The sequence below is a fragment of the Diabrotica virgifera genome, chromosome 10, assembly GCF_917563875.1.
Source record: "Diabrotica virgifera virgifera chromosome 10, PGI_DIABVI_V3a".
Lineage (NCBI taxonomy): Eukaryota > Metazoa > Arthropoda > Insecta > Coleoptera > Chrysomelidae > Diabrotica > Diabrotica virgifera.
The window spans coordinates 143,224,829-143,242,693 of record NC_065452.1 but is presented as its reverse complement, the minus strand read 5'-3'; the positions used below and the strand labels follow the sequence as shown (position 1 = coordinate 143,242,693).

Sequence of the window (17,865 nt, the reverse complement as noted above, 5' to 3'; positions counted from 1 at the left end):
TACTGGTACATCCTTAATCTGCGACTTTTTCAATTAATAAGACAGCAGACGACGAATATAGAAAACGAAAGGGAAACGATCACATTTCGCTTTCATTCGTCTAGGAAAAACGGACAGCAGAGGAACTTTCAGTACTCAAATCCGAGTAAAGGAAATAAAAATAAATGATGGTTTTGCTTGTTTTCGATCCAGAAGGTTGCACCCCAGCTAGACAGGCTGTTTCTACCATTTCAGGCGTCCTCAGTAGCTTTCGATAGTGTGCCTACCTCTGGACCGAAAAACAGCTCCACCATCATTTTAAAGGGAATCTGAAAAATAATTCAAATTTCCCATCAGACGCAATTTTCAGATTCCCTTTAAAATGATGGTGGAGCTGTTTTTCGGTCCAGAGGTAGGCACACTATCGAAAGCTACTGAGGACGCCTGAAATGGTAGAAACAGCCTGTCTAGCTGGTGTGCAACCCTCTGGATCGAAAACAAGCAAAACCATCATTTATTTTTATTTCCTTTACTCGGATTTGAGTACTGAAAGTTCCTCTGCTGTCCGTTTTTCCTAGACGAATGAAAGCGAAATGTGATCGTTTCCCTTTCGTTTTCTATATTCGTCGTCTGCTGTCTTATTAATTGAAAAAGTCGCAGATTAAGGATGTACCAGTAAGAACTTTCAACATGAAAAATCTCAGTTTTAAAATACTATCTACCATTTTTAATTCTTATTAAATTGGTGGATTCTGCATCTGAGATTCTTTAATTTGTTAGTAGATGTCGCTGTATTGCGTCTGATGGGAAATTTAAATTATTTTTCAGATTCCCTTTAAAATGATGGTGGAGCTGTTTTTCGGTCCAGAGGTAGGCACACTATCGAAAGCTACTGAGGACGCCTGAAATGGTAGAAACAGCCTGTCTAGCTGGTGTGCAACCCTCTGGATCGAAAACAAGCAAAACCATCATTTATTTTTATATTTATTTATTTTTTTCAAATCAGTTTAACGTCAATCGAGGATTAAAACAGGGAGACCCTCTGTCAACAGACTTATTCAACATAGTAGGTACTAGAAAAGATAATTAGAGGAGCCAAGATCCAGACAAGCGGCACGATTCTGAACTAAAGGACTTCTAGGACTTGGTGTTTCTGACACGTTCAAGAATAGAACTTAGAAAAATGTTCACAAAATTTGAAGAAGAGGCGAGAAAATATGGTCTGACTGTAAATTAAGAAAAAACCAAGTAAATAATATATGGAAGTGAGAGGGGAAAATGCAGAAGAAAATAAATGGTCACTCTAAGGATGTATGAGAGTATAAATTTGAGAACGTAACAGAATTTAAGTACCTTGAAGTAACAGTTACAAATAAAGGATGCGAAGAGAGAAATAGATAAATGGTTGTTGAAAAGTAGCAAGCAATAGGATCATTAAATGCACTGTTGAAGCAAAAAACGTGTTAGGTAAGAGCAGCTAAGATTCTAACTTATGAAATAATATTGAGACCAACGGTGTTGTATGGATGTGAAACTTGGACAATGGACCAGAAAGAAAGAAAAAACTAGAGACTTGGTAAAGTGAAATCTTGAGAAATATTTTTGGTGGTATAAAGGAGGCTAACGGGGAATGGTGCAGAAGAGCAAACCAGGAGATGATGAAGGGAAGAAAAGAAGAGCACATAAATAACGAAAACAATAAAACTTCGAAAGTTACAAAATTTCGGCCATATATTGAGACATCCAGAGAGGTATAACCTTCTACACCTCAGAATACAGGGCAAGATCGCGGGAAGAAGACGCCCAGGCTGAAGAAAAACATCCTGACTCCGAAATCTTCGCGAGTTGTATCAAGAGTCATCGGCTAATCTGTTTCGAACTGCCTTAAACAAAGTTGTTATTGCCAATATGAGCCAACGTTGGATAATCGGAGTACTGAAAGAAGAAGATATATGTAGATCTAGAGGTCTAGAGCAAGATGTAAAGACCAAAATGGAGGAAACCTAAGAATATTATAAGTACCAAAGTAGACAACCAAAGAAAACTAGCAAGAAGTGGAAAGGGAACACACATATTTTTTTAGAGCCAAGAATAATAAGGATAATGAAGAATATTAATATAGACAGTGGTAAACCAATCCAGAATTTCGAATTCCATTCACTAACACGTAATTGTCATTAAATAGTCCATCCATTGTACAAAGGTTTTATTTACATTTATTTTTTGAGTAGACTGAGTTAAAAGTTCAGTTTTGATGTTCCGCCCATTTTATACATGAACATTGTAATTAAAACCGTGACAAGACATCTCGTAACGCGACAGTTCGTAACCCCACAATTCGTAACGCCATCAATTCGTAACGGCGACAGTTCGTAACGATACAATGCATAACGCCAACATTTATTTTTTTTAGCAAATTTAGTATTACTGAATTTATACAAAAATGCATTTTGAATACATTCCTATACTAAATGTAAGGATACTTTTTTAAGACCACTTGTTTTTAAATATATTTCACACATATTTTTGTATATTATATTCTTGTTAATATGGCAACTAAAGAGTAGAAAAGTTAGTTTCCACGTCAACAAAAATAAACAGAATAATTAAATTTTGACGTTATGAGTTGTACCCTTAGGAATATGTACAGTTACGAACTGTCGCCGTTACGGACTGACGGCGTTACGAACTGTCGCGTTACGAGATGTCTTGTCACGAATTAAACCTAAAGAGATAACAGTAAATCCTGATTTATGTGGAGATCAAAGTCGATATTTTCACCTTAAACTGATTTTGAATTTTTCCTAAACTTTACAAAAATAACAGAAAACACAAGCTTAATAACAGTCAAGATGTGGTTTATGGCTCATATTCTTATATATCAGCAACGGGACCTCCTGTGGTAGAAATGCTTGTTGTCATTGTCTTTCCAATGTTTCTGAAAAATCTTATTTTAGGAACATGCACAGATCAATACAACCTGTACTCAAAATTTTGCAAGCGAAAATTATTATTTTTAATGGCCTTTGTTAAATTTTTTATAAAATATTATTTGTATAAAATAATTTTAAGTAAAAATAACGCTCAATATGAAAATAATAAATAAATAAACGAAGAGCAACAGATGAACAAATCGATACAAGTAAATTAAGGAACGTCATAAGTAGGGAGCGGATTTTATGCTAAATGCATATTGCATGCATATTTCGCATATTTGAAAACCTTACTAAATTTTGCATATTTTTAAAGGAACATGCATATTTTGTGCCTATTAAAAAACATTTAAGTCCAAAAAAATTTTTAAATTTTTTAATTTGTCACAAAATATTTACCCGCACAGGCTGTCGTATCTATTAATTCGAGAACTACCTGAAGAGGACGGCTCATTCACTGCCTTTCATTTTTTCTTAGAAAATACTCGATCTTTACACAAAGTACTTATAATAGTGCTTATAGTAACCCGTTATAAAATGATTGTAGGATTTTAAAGTGATGAAGGATGGTTTACCCGGAAATCCGAATTTTATTTACTTTTATTATATTTAGTAGGTACATACCTATAATTCTGGTGATTCTTTTAAATCCTCTATTGTTAAGAGAATTTACACCTTTAACCATAGTTTTACGATTTTCTAACGGAAATTAACAAGTTATTTTAAATACGCCCCAATTACTTCTATTGATGTTGAAAGGAGTTTTTCAAGTTATAAATAGTTATTTATGATATAAGTGTTAAAAGTACACGTTTAAGGCACACATGTAAAAGTTTGCAGAATGAGCGATAGCGAGTTCTGCAATTCACATGAGTGCCTTAAAAATGTACTTTTTAACACGCATATCATACAATATTTTTCTACAAACGTAATTACAGGACAATATCTACAAAAACTTTTACTTGAACTTGACTGACATTCCATTTTTATATTTTTTTGACATTACATCAGAACTGTCTATACGGTCAATACGAACTGCAGTGCCTTAAAAATATTTTAAAGCACTAGTGCCTTAAAGTAGCATTTTTAACGCTCGTATGGAGTGCTAAAAATTGCATTTTTAACACGGTTGTAGAAAAAATATTTTATCTAATCAAAGAATATGTTTCCTCGTAAAGAATTTGGAAAAACACATTGTAGTGAATTATAATCGAAGATAATAATATATTTATAGTGATATTGTTGTTTTATTTTAAATAGGTAACTATTGGTAGCAGTTTTTGTAAAAATTGTGAATAAATTGCATATACTATAAAAAAATGATTTTATTTGAAAGATAATAAATAAGATTGCCGTCCTCCCTATAAAACAACCCCTTAGAATATAATAGAACAGAAAATTTGTGGTTTCTCGAAATGCGCATTTTTTGAATTTTTGTGCATATCTTGCGCATATTTCGTAATTTTTTACCGCATATATATGCGCATATTTCATCAAAATTTATCGCATATAAATCCGTTCCCTAGTCATAAGACCTACAGAAATAGGACCACCTATACTAGTGGCAGAAATAAGAGCAGCCATAATATCACTAAAAGAAGGGGGAGCTCCAGGAGCTCTGAATTTCTTAAAAGTCTTGATGATGAATCTTTAAGATTACTATGTAAAATCTTCAATAACATCTATGACACATGCAATATCCCAAAAGATTGGATAGTCTCAGAATTTATTACGTTGCCAAAGAAACAGGGAGCAAAAAGTGCGGAGAATATAGAATAATCAGGGCCGCCCCGTCCATAAGGGCGAAGAAGGCGTCCCTTGGAGTCGAATCAAAAAGGCACCGCGCCGGTAGGTGCCGAAAAAAATTTGACAATACCGAAATTACTAGAAATATTAGTAATATTTCATTATCTTGTAAAATTGAAAACTTACCAATCAGGTAAATATTAAAATAGCAGTTAGTATTATTTTGATCCCATAAGTGTACGAACCCTTATTTCTCTCAATAAACTAAACTATTAGTCCATTCACTCACGGTAAAATATTGCAAAACCTCCGAATTTTAGAACAGCTTAGATTTGACATGAAATTTGGCATACACATAGCTGATCCTAAAAATTACAACTAATGGTTGAGCTATCAAAATACCTACGTAGTTAAGATTATTGGTGCGATTAACAATTAAGCACAAATTAAGGCAGTTAGGTATAGGTATAGGGATAGGGAATGCAAGAAATAAAAAAGTACTATAAAATATCATTTCATTACAATACTAAAATACAGGGTGTTCTATTTAAGAAAACTCAGAAAATACTCGTTCTGAGTTTCGACCAACCCTGTATATCAAATACAACATTTAGCTATACTAATAATTTTTAACAATAGTTGACTATATTAAAAATCACTTGAACATAAATAAAGTTTTTGATCTCAAATAACTACAATTGTACAGGGTGTGAAAGTTGCTACGAAATTAATAAGAAAACGTAATTATTTTAAACTACCCTATATAACATTACAAAACCTCATATTTTTAGACAGAAGACATGGAAGAGAATTCAGAAATGTAAAAATATACAGGGTGTCCCATTTAAAAAAAACGAAGTTATAAGCAACTTCCGGTATAACTGGAAGTCGGAAATAGATAAAAGTAATTTCATTAAATAGATCACTCTTCAAAACCCCTTTATTCCAATTTTCATGATTCTGTTGTCTTTAGTTCTCGAGATGTTTCTAATATGAAGTTTATCTGCCTCACCCTGTATGTTAAGTCAAGCTGAAAATGTACCTATACTGTTACGTGGTTCTAAGATCTAAAGTATCGTTTAATAAATAGCAATATGCTAGTGGGTAACTGCGAGACTTGCAAGACTCTTGCTGCAAGACCAAGACAAAGACCGGGAGTGCAATACCAAGAACAAGAACAAGACCAGGTGTATTTGTGCAAGACCAAGACCAAGACTCTCTAAGTCTCGTCTTGGTCTTGCATTTCGGCAACACTACTCACAAGAAATAAAATGTAGAATAGAGAAGGCTAGGAGTGCATTCAACAACATGGCCAAACTCTTTAAAAGCCACAGCCTTAATCTGGAGATAAAAGTAAGGCTCCTACGATGTTATATCTTCTCAATATTATACTACGGAGTTGAATCCTGGACACTCACTGAAGCGATGGAGAAAAAACTTAAAGCATTCGAAGATAACCAACGATACCTTACTACGAAGAATGGGGAAAGAAAGTAAAAATAGTGATGATGACATCCAACCTGGTTTTCTAGTGCAATTCTGGATAGTCTTTTTTTCTCTATAGTTCACACGTATTGTATATACGTAACAGCAAGAGATAAATCACCAATCGGTAGAAAAAGTATCGGCCGACCGCCCAAAAGATGGAGTGACAACCTTTCATAGAAGTATCAATCCGCCAATGAACAACCAGAATAATTATTGCTTATAAAGAGGAAGAAGAAGAAGAAGAAGACTTTGATTAAAATGGAAGAAGATATTGGAATTGCGAAAGAGAATTGATAAAAGGGACTCTGTATAAAATCGTTCATAATATTATGGTGGTTAGGGAACACTCCATAAACTTTCGTTCTTATTAGTACTATGGTTTGTTTTTTAACCAAGAGGAGTGATTCAAATTTACCGCGCTGTATTGCTTGTTTGTAATTGGTCCAACCGCAGGCAAGTTTACTCCACTGTTATAAAATTTTGACACTAATGACATTTATCAAATTTTGACACTAGTGACATTTCATAGGTTAATTAAGTTATATCGGCGATTTTTGTGTTTTCTGTGTTATTCCTTTAATTTTTAGATTTTCAGTCTGCTTTTATATAAAAAGCAATTGTTTTTGGAACTCTTTAGCGACGTATTGGTATAATATAATATTTATGGATTTCCGTTGAGGGCCTACTAGATCAACCAAAAAAGAAGATGTATTTGGTTATTATTCTAGTGACTTTCTTGGGTGTGAATCAGTCTTTTTAGTTTACTCCTCCTGGTTAAAAAATAAACTATAGTCTGGGCTGATTATCGGAGAATAGGCCATTTTTGGGAAAAGTTATTTACCAGCAATTTTATTGCTGGAATCGAATCTTATTATTGTATATATTAATAATATAGGTATGCAAAGTCCGCAGATAGTGTGCTACTTTTTTTATAAACAAAATGGCGCCCGAAAATCGTGTTTTCTTCAATTTTTGCTCTATAACTCCAAAGATTTTAACTTTACACCAAAAATACTTAAATAAAAATTCACCGCAATTAAATTCTCCATAGAGACGTGTTTTTTCTGATTTACTTCGACGAAAACTTTCTCCGGAAAAAGCGGGTTTTTCCAACAAAATCTTTAATTTTCAACTGAACTTTTAGATAAGTAATTGTTAATCAATAATTAAATAACTTGGTAATGTAAAAGCCCTTTTCGTATAGATTATAATTCCAGAAGTCGATGGAAATTGAATGAACAGTTTAGCAACAATTGAATTGTTAATTAAAAATTTACGGTCGCTATAATAACGACAATAATTATGTTGCATAAGAACAACTATGATTTTTTCATAAAAGACACTATACCTATTAAATGTACTTTACAGAATTGATATTGGACTATTTAAGCGGCCTCAGTAATATTTTAAAATTATAAAGAATTTTTTGGCTTATAAACAAATAGGATATATCGAAAAATATTAAACTAAATTAAATTGAAAAAGCGGTATTCGAAAAACAGTGGCAGGACGCTTCTTTTAAAAGAAAAAACGTTTAATTATGATGAGTGGTTCCTGAGATACAACCGGTCAAATTTCACCGGAATTTACGGCAAAGATATAAACAATATGATCATAATTTTCAAACCATCACCTTTTTATTTTTGTCCGCTTTCTTCACACCAATTTTCATATTCTTAAAATACTCATAACATATATTATTATAATAAAAACTATCTATAATACGTGTGAAAATTGCCAAAAATAGCAAAATTCCAATCAAAAATTAGGTTGTAGAAAATGTAACCCTCAAAGTTCAAAATCGGTATACGTTAAAAAAATGCATTTTCTCGGCTTCCCATGGAGCAATTTCCTTCATTCTTTTTTTGTTCCCAAGTAACTCAAGTAGAGCCATCGAACTAACGCATTATTAAATGCCAAACTTGCTTTTGTTTTGTTATAATAAATTAATTTATTTATTATAACACAAAATTTTAATTTGTTTAAATAAAAATTGTTTAAATAATTATACAGCTTTCAAATGAGAATATGTATGTTTTTAACTTTAAAAGGTACACTTGTAGTAAGTTTATCTAAAAAAAGCCTACAACTGGAAAAAATATGTAGTTTTGTGTTCTTATAAATAAATTAATATATTATAACAAAGCAAAAGCAAGTTTGACATTTAATAATGCGTTAGTTAGATGGATCTACTCGATTTACTTGGGAACAAAAAAAGAATGAAGGAAATTGTTCCATGGGAAGCCGAGAAAATGCATTTTTTAACGTATACCGATTTTGAACTTTGAGGGTTACATTTTCTCCAGCCTAATTTTTGATTGGAATTTTGCTATTTTTGGCAATTTTCACACATTCTCAGGAACCACTCATAATAATTAAACGTTTTTTCTTTTAGAAGAAGCTTCCTACCGCTGCTTTTCGAATACCGCTTTCACAATTTAATTTAGTTTAATATTTCCCGAGATATTCTATTTGTTTATAAGCCAAAAAATTGTTTATAATTTTAAAATATTTCTGAGGCCGCTTAAATATACCAAATTCAATTCTGTAAAGTACATTAGATAGGTATAGTGTCTTTTTATGAAAAAATCATAGTTATTCTTATGCACCATAATTATTGTCGTTATTATAGCGACCGTAAATTTTTAATTAACAATTCAATTGTTGCTAAACTGTTCATTCAATTTCCATCGGCTTCTGGAATTATAATCTATACGAAAAGGGCTTTTACATTACCAAGTTGTTTAATTATTGATTAACAATTATTTATCTAAAATTTTAGTTGAAAATTAAAGATTTTGTTGGAAAAACCCGATTTTTCCGGGGAAATTTTTTGTCTAAATGAATCGCGAAAAACACGTCTCTATGCAGAATTTAATTGCGGTGAATTTTTATTTGAGTCTTTTTGGTGTAAAGTTAAAATCTTTGGAGTTATAGAGCAAAAATTGAAAAAAAACACGATTTTCGGGCGCCATTTTGTTATAAAAAAAGTAGCACACTATCTGCGGACTTTGCATACCTATATTATTAATACATACAATAATAAGATTCGATTCCAGCAATAAAATTGCTGGTAAATAACTTTTCCTTGTATTTTGCTAATTAGCCCAGAGTATACAGTCATTGAAGCTTTTTAGCTCAGAAATTTTTTACTGTGAACCGATTTACATGAAATTTTGGAATTAGACTTATCCTACTCTTAACTTCAAAAGTGATATTGAACTGAACTCCGTTTTCACCCTGGGGCTGGTTACCACCCCTTTTCGGTGGTGGAATTTTTTTTTTCAAAATAAACTCAGATATCCATAGAAGACCTAATTTTAAGTAAAAACTGTTGTATAAAGTTTTTTCAAAAACCCAATACTTTTCAAGTTATTGGCAATTGTTGAAAATTCGGAAATTTCTCACGATTTTCAACATTTTTTTGCAAATATCTCCAAAAATATGCATTTTAGCGATAATATTAGACTGAACAAAATTATAGCAGCTAAAAAAATGAACAAATTGGTTTTTTAAAGAGTGTTCTAAGTGCAATATTAAGCGAGATATTGAAGATCAAAGCCGTTTTTTATTTTGTGTGAAATTTAATCGGTATATTCAATGCCATCTAGCGGAAAGCGAATACATTTTATGCATGCTAATGAGAAACGATTACAGTGCTTAAAATAAGCTTTAAAATGAGCACTGTTAAAAGTCTTTTGTAGGTAAAATGAGTGAGTTGTAATGGAAAAAAGAGGAACATCTAATGGTTTTTTTTTAAATCAATGGATTTCATAAGTGCCATTTCCACCAAAATTAAAATTAATTGTATTCCGTCTAGAATCAACTTTAATATAAAGAGTTTGACGGATTCTAGCAGTTTCGCTACTTTGGAACACATATTTTTTTGAATTAAAAAAAAAAACACCTTCTTTTCAAAATATCTCAAAAATAATGAAAGATACGTAAAAAAGTGTAAAAATAAAAAATAGGTTTTTTTTGAAAAAAAAATTTGATTTGTTTGTTTTTTCTATCACACAAAAATTGACGAAGATATGATTGATTAAAGAGCGCGCGGTATAGCGCAACCACAGTCTCTCTCGAGCCCTTTGACCCTTCACCGTTTCAAAATAAAAGGTTTTCACTACATATTATAATGAAAAAAGTTGTAGGAATGATGTTGATTCTAGACGGAATACAATTAACTTTAATTTTGGTGGAAATGGCACTTATGAAATCCATTGATTTTTAACAGTGCTCATTTTACATCTTATTTTAAGGACTATAAAATCCTTTCTCGTTAGCATGCATAGAATGTATTCGATCTCCGCTAGATGGCATTGAATACATCGATTAAATTTCACACAAAATAAAAAACGGCTTTGATCTTCAATATCTCGCTTAATATTGCACTTAGAACACGCTTTAAAAAACCAATTTGTTCATTTTTTTACCTGCTACAATTTTGTTCATTATAATATTATCGTTAAAATGCTTATTTTTTGGAGATATTTGCAAAAAACTGTTGAAAATCGTGAGGAAATTCCGAATTTTCAATTGCCAATAACTTGAAAAGTATTGGGTTTTGGAAAAAACTTTATACAACATTTTTGTCTTAATGTTGTTCTGAAGCTATTTCCTTGTGGCATTTTTTATAATTAACTATTTTCTATGGGAAATAAGCCACAATTTTACTAAAAAAATGAATTTATTAACGTTTCGCAGCCCAAATCGGGTTTCGTTGTCAAAATACAAAATACTTCTAAAATAAACAAAATGTTGTTGCTAAGTAAAAAAATTCTTCTAATAATTTATTTAATCTGACTCATTTATATTGGCAATTCAGACGTATATTATACATTTTAAAGTAGAAGACTTTAAAATGATATCGCCAATATTTATGAGTTGCGTTCCTGGGACGACTTTACTAAAAGATAGTTCATTCGATTACATGAAATCAATCCCAACTCAAGAATATCCGTCGCAAAAAATTTTTAAAGACATATCATATGCTATAATTTTTTGCGATGGATATTCTTGAGTTGGGATTGATTTCATGTAATCGAATGAACTATCTTTTAGTAAAGTCGTCCCAGGAACGCAACTCATAAATATTGGCGATATCATTTTAAAGTCTTCTACTTTAAAATGTATAATATACGTCTGAATTGCCAATATAAATGAGTCAGATTAAATAAATTATTAGAAGAATTTTTTTACTTAGCAACAACATTTTGTTTATTTTAGAAGTATTTTGTATTTTGACAACGAAACCCGATTTGGGCTGCGAAACGTTAATAAATTCATTTTTTTAGTAAAATTGTGGCTTATTTCCCATAGAAAATAGTTAATTATTTTTGTCTTAAAATTAGGTCTTCTATCGATATCTGAGGTTATTTTGAAAAAAAAAAAATCCACCACCGAAAACGGGTGGCAACCACCCCCAGGGTGAAAACGGACTTCGGGTCAATATCACTTTTGAAGTTAAGGGTAAGATAAGCTTAATTCCAAAATCTCATGTAAATTGGTTCATAGTAAAAAATTTCGGAGGTAAAAACCTATTTTACGCTTCAATGACTGCACTATATTGAATATTGATCAATCTGCTTCATTGATAATTTCGTTGGTTAAGGTTATTTTGACTCAAGTATTGAAATGCCTTCGAAACCTTTACGAAAAATTAATATTACGGTACGAGGTCGATGGTATACAATTTAATACAATGTCAAGAAGTTATTTATTATTTATTTGTATCGATGTTGCACCCTCTATTAGTATAGTCACATTCTTTTTAGTTCAGGGAAATAAGCAAGAAATAGACCATGTTCGGGACACTCAAATATCCAGGTAGCTGACAACTTTTTTAGTTATTGTAGACCTATAGGAAGAAAACCTACCTGTTTCCTGCCTAGAGTTTTACCAAAAAATAAAAGGGACCAACAATATTTTGAACGTAACTCACTTATTTTTAATGTTAGAAATTTTTTTAAAAACATGAATAAACCTTTTTTAAACACTTTAAAAATGTTGCCTAAACTCGTGCTAATTTTCCTCGAAAAGTGCTCCGTTTTTGGGTTATTTCACATTGAAATATTTGATTTGGAATTTGATGAAGAAGAACATACTTTTCATTAGCTACAACTCTGCTTCTACTGGGTCTACAGACCTCAAGCGTATACCATTTTTTTTTCAGTTTTTTATAAGCTATAGTTTTACTAATAATATTTTTTTCGCTGAAATACTTACTTTTTGAGTTATTTTCGAAAAACCGTCCAAAAACATTTTTTTTTCTGTTAAAAATGAACATATTCACTTGCAAATAACTCGAAAAGTATTGACTTAGGGAAAAAACTCTATAGAACAAAAGTTGCTTAGAATTAGTCATTGTATCCAACTCCGGACTTATTTTGAATGTATATTTTTCACCTTCGAAAGGGGGTATTCCCCTCCATTTTTGTAAAATGGAGATGTAGAATTGTAAACTGTTTCTTATATAATAATAGACAATTTCAACTACCTATTCCCAAATTTTCATCCTTCCTTTATTTTTTTTTTGGGGTCAGATTGTTCTTTGATCGGGCTAGATTGTTTTAGTAGTTTTATGTTGACCAAGAATAATTATTGGTCAACATACAAATACTAACGCAATCGGACATTAATAGCTTCTGATCATTTTCTTTGATTATACAGGGTGTTCCGAAAAGATTGGTCATAAATTATACTACAGATTCTGGGCTCAAAAATAGCTTGATTGAACCTCACTTTCCTATATACAATAGTGCACACAAAAGAAGTTACAGCCCTTTGAAGTTACAAAATGAAAATCGATTTTTTTTCATATATTGAAAACTCTCAGAGATTTTTTATTGAAAATGGACATGTAAAGTTTTTATGGCAGCAACATCTTAAAAAAAATTAAAGGGAAATGTGTGCACCCCATAAAAATTTTATGGGGGTTTTGTTCCCTTAAACCCCCCAAATTTTTGTGTACGTTCCAATTAAATTATTATTGTGACACCATTAGTTAAACACAATGTTTTTAAAACTTTTTTGCCTCTTAGTACTTTTTCGATAAGCCAGTTTTTATCGAGATATTTGGAATATTTGTCGAATCCACCACATATTTGTATACATATTAGATATGGTTTAGATAATAGAATTATGGAAGTTGGACAAATGCCAGACGAATGGAGAAGCAGTATACTGGTACCTGTTTACAAAAACAAGGGAGATATACAACAATGTACAAACTACAGGGCTATAAAACTGCTTAGCCACACCATGAAAATATGGGAAAGAGTAATTGATAGACGGATACGTGAAGAAACCGAAATATCCGAGAATCAATTTGGCTTTATGCAGGGTAGATCAACAACAGATGCAATTTTCATTATAAGGCAGTTGATGGAAAAATACAGGAGTAAAGAAACAAACGCTCATATGGTATTCATTGATCTTGAGAAAGCATATGATAGAGTTCCTCGAGAGATTCTGTGGTGGGCACTCAATAAGAAAGGAGTCCCTGGTGAATATGTAAAGATTGTGAGGGATATGTATGAGGGAGTAACGACTAGTGTTAGGACAGGTGTGGGAGAGACTGATAAATTTCATGTGAAAGTAGGATTGCATCAAGGTTCTGTGCTTAGTCCGTATTTATTCTCATTAGTTTTGGACCAGATAACAGCGAAAATACAGGGTAACATTCCATGGTGCTTAATGTATGCTGATGATGTCGTGTTAGTAGGAAATAGTGAAAGAGACTTAGAACAAAAACTGGAACAGTGGAGACAAGCTCTGGAGGAAAAAGGTTTAAAACTTGGTAGGACAAAAACAGAGTATTTGGAATGTTCATTTAAAGATGGAGCTACTACAAATAAAATGGTATCTTTGGATGGTGAAATGATTGTAAAAAGCAATAGTTTTAAGTACCTAGGATCGGTATTACAGAGTAATGGAGAAATAGATGGAGATGCATGCAGTAGAATTAGGGCTGGATGGATGAAGTGGAAAGAAGCGAGTGGTGTGTTGTGTGACAGAAAAATTCCAATGAAGCTGAAGGGAAAATTCTATAAAACAGCCATAAGACCAGCTATGATGTACGGAACTGAATGTTGGGCAGTGAAAAAGAAAGAGGAACAGCGAATGCATGTGGCGGAAATGAGAATGCTTAGATGGATGAGTGGAGTGACAAAGAAGGATAAAATTAGAAATGAGTATATTAGGGGAAGTCTAGGTGTGGCACCAATTGATGCCAAAATGAGAGAGCATAGGTTAAGATGGTTTGGTCATGTTCAACGTCGAGACGTTAACCACCCAATACGAAGAATAGCTGAAGTGCAGATTCCTGGAAGGAGTAGGAGAGGAAGACCAAAGAAGAGCTGGGGGGAGACGATAAGGCAGGACATGTTGGTAAAGGGGATTAACATTGATATGACCCAAGATAGAATTGTGTGGAGAAATGCAATTAGGGAAGCCGACCCCGCATAGGGATAAGGCAAAGAGAATGATGATGATGATATTAGATATGGTTAAGTACGATTATAGAGACTTGTTAATAATCTGAAAATTTATTTATAATTTACCTTTTTAGGTATATTTTGAAAAAGAAGCTATATCTCGATAAAAGGCGACTTATGAAAAAAAGACTAAGAGGTAAAAGTTTTAAAAACACTGTATTTAACTAATGGTACCACAATAATAGTTTAATTGGAACGTACACAAACATTTGGTGGGTTTAAAGGAACAAAACCCCCATAAAATTTTTACGTAAATATATTGAAGCTGCATCTCGATAAAAACTGGGTTATCGAAAAAATACTAGGAGGCAAAAAAGGTTTAAAAACGATGTGTTAAACTAATGGTACCACAAACATGAATTAATTATATCGTACACAAAAGTTTGGGGGGGTTTAAGGGAACAAAATCCCCATAAATTTTTTATGGGGTGGACAAACACTATAATTTTGTTTTAAGATGTTCCTGCTATAAGAATGATATATGTCCATTTTCAATAAAAAATCTCTAACAGTTTTCGATATGTTGAAAAAAATCGATTTTCATTTTTTAACTTCAGAAGGCTGTGACTTTTTTATGAGCACATTTTTGCACTAAGGTAAGTTAGGTTCAATCGAACTATTTTTGACCCCAGAATGTGTGGTATAATTTATGACCAATCTTTTCGGGACACCCTGTATAAAGTAATGTTAAAATCAGTTAGGCCACTCTGGCTCTCATGGCCTCAATTGAAGGGTTAAGGGAAAAACAAGGAATGTCACGTTATCTTTGTTTTGAGAAAATAGGAAATTTAATGTTTGTAACTACATATCTTTAAACCATTGCACTGAAGAAATAGTATTTATTTTTATTTAGTAAACTTAAAGTACATTGTATTTAATACACAAACTAATTTTAACCAACTTTTTAAAGAACAGAGATAAAAAAAATTAAAAAAGTAGCTACCCAACTACAAATAAAAACTGAAAAAACAAGGACAGTCCAAACGTCACGTTGTATTTTACATTACAATATTATTTTACGTTACAAACATTAGTTGCACCAGCTGATAGAAAGGCTGAAAACAAAATTATGGGAACAAAAATGGCAATAAAAGTTATAACAAAAGGCAATGCAATATTTTTTGATAGTCTAATGCAATGGTAGCCTAATTTTTTTGACTTTTTGCGAGCAGCCTTTTTAAAATTATATAATGTCTGTGCCTTACGTTTGTGTAACTCATTTTGAATTGTTAATTTGCGAATCTCTGCAGCAATCTGGTCATAATTTAATGATTTTAATTTCGCCTGGAATTCATCACATGCTGAACATGTGTCTAATCTTGGGTAACCAAAGGACAAATTAAATTTCGTGTTAAAAATTTGCCGATATGTAGCGTAAGAAACTTTAATGGTCGGATGTTTTTCTTTGTAATGTTCAAACTGTCTGGTAAATACTTTTTCCACCTACCTCTACCGAAAGTATACTTTTCCGGACCTGATTGTAGGGAGCAAAGTTGTACTTTTCCTCCCTAGGGAGGAAAATATTTTTCCTCCCTAGGGAGGAAAAGTAAAAGTGACGTCATTCATGAAATATAACTTATTGACGCCCTGTACAATATCTATTTTCTATTACGTAAGTATCTATACATTTAACGTTTATTTATAAAACAGAATTATTTTGCAGAATGGTAAAAAACAGTAAATTGTTATTTTGATTTAACAATGTTTACATTAATAATTTGACTTATATTTGACAGTTGACAGTTATATTGTACCTACTTGCTAGTTTTAGTTCTAATAAATTTTGTTGGTTAGTTACATAAATAAATTAAGTAAAAATAAAAAAATGACTTGTTATTTGAGGAAGGTGGAAAAACCATATGTATAACATGGGAGTAAAGTGCCTTTTCCTCCCTTGAATGATTACTGCCCTCCGCTACGCGTCGGGCAGTAAACTTCATTCTCGGGAGGAAAAGTAGCACTTTCCTCCCTTGTTATACAAATAGCTATTTCCACCTACCTCTACTGAAAGTATACTTTTCCGGACCAGACTGTAGGGAGGAAAGTTGTACTTTTCCTCCCTAGGGAGGAAAATATTTTTCCTCCCTAGGGAGGAAAAGTAGAAGTGACGTCATGGTATTTCATTTATGAAATATAACTTATTGACGCCCTGTAAAATATCTATTTTCTATTACGTAAGTATTTATACATTTTAACGTTTATTTATAAAGCACCCTGTATTTTGCAGAATGGTAAAAAACAGTAAATTGTTATTTTGATTTAACAATGTTTACATTAATAATTTGACTTATATTTGACAGTTGACAGTTATATTGCACCTACTTGTTAGTTTTAGTTCTAATAAATTTTGTTGGTTAGTTACGTAAATAAATTAAGTAAAAATGAAAAAATGACTTGTTATTTGAGGAAGGTGGAAAAACCATATGTATAACATGGGAGTAAAGTGCCTTTTCCTCCCTCGAATGATTACTGCCCTCCGCTACGCGTCGGGCAGTAAACTTCATTCTCGGGAGGAAAAATAGCACTTTCCTCCCTTGTTATACAAATAGCTATTTCCACCTACCTCTATCGAAAGTATACTTTTCCGGACCTGATTTTAGGGAGCAAAGTTGTACTTTTCCTCCCTAGGGAGGAAAAGTAAAAGTGACGTCATGGTATTTCATTCATGTAATATGACTTATTGACGCCCTGTACAATATCTTTTTTCTATTACGTAAGTATCTATACATTTTAACGTTTATTTATAAAACACCCTATATTTTGCAGAATGGTAAAAAACAGTAAATTGTTATTTTGATTTAACAATGTTTACATTAATAATTTGACTTATATTTGACAGTTGACAGTTATATTGTATACTTGTTAGTTTTAGTTCTAATAAATTTTGTTGGTTAGTTTCATAAATAAATTAAGTAAAAATGAAAAAATTACTTGTTATTTGAGGAAGGTGGAAAAACCATATGTATAACATGGGAGTAAAGTGACTTTTCCTCCCTTGAATGATTACTGCCCTCCGCTACGCGTCGGGCAGTAAACTCCATTCTCGGGAGGAAAAGTAGCACTTTCCTCCCTTGTTATACAAATAGCTATTTCTTAGATTTGTGTAAACTGTAATGGGAGTAAAACTGTTTCTAGTTTTAAAAGACTTTGTGGTTATGGTTATACAGTGAGCACGTAAAGGTTGGAATAAACTCATTTTCTCGAGAATGGACAATTTTGGAAAA

The 17,865-nt window shown here is 32.1% G+C and overlaps 1 protein-coding gene across 1 annotated transcript in view; it reads right to left on the bottom strand.

Annotated features, from left to right (window-relative positions):
• Window positions 1–338: 338 nt before the first annotated feature.
• The window catches only part of LOC126878632 (protein tipE), a 32,185-nt gene continuing 14,658 nt past the window's right edge, over window positions 339–17,865 (bottom strand). Inside the window, exon 2 of the mRNA XM_050641458.1 lies at window positions 339–2,917. Coding sequence (XP_050497415.1) covers window positions 2,854–2,917 — 64 coding nt within the window. The 3' untranslated portion in view covers window positions 339–2,853. The remainder of the gene's footprint in view (window positions 2,918–17,865) is intronic.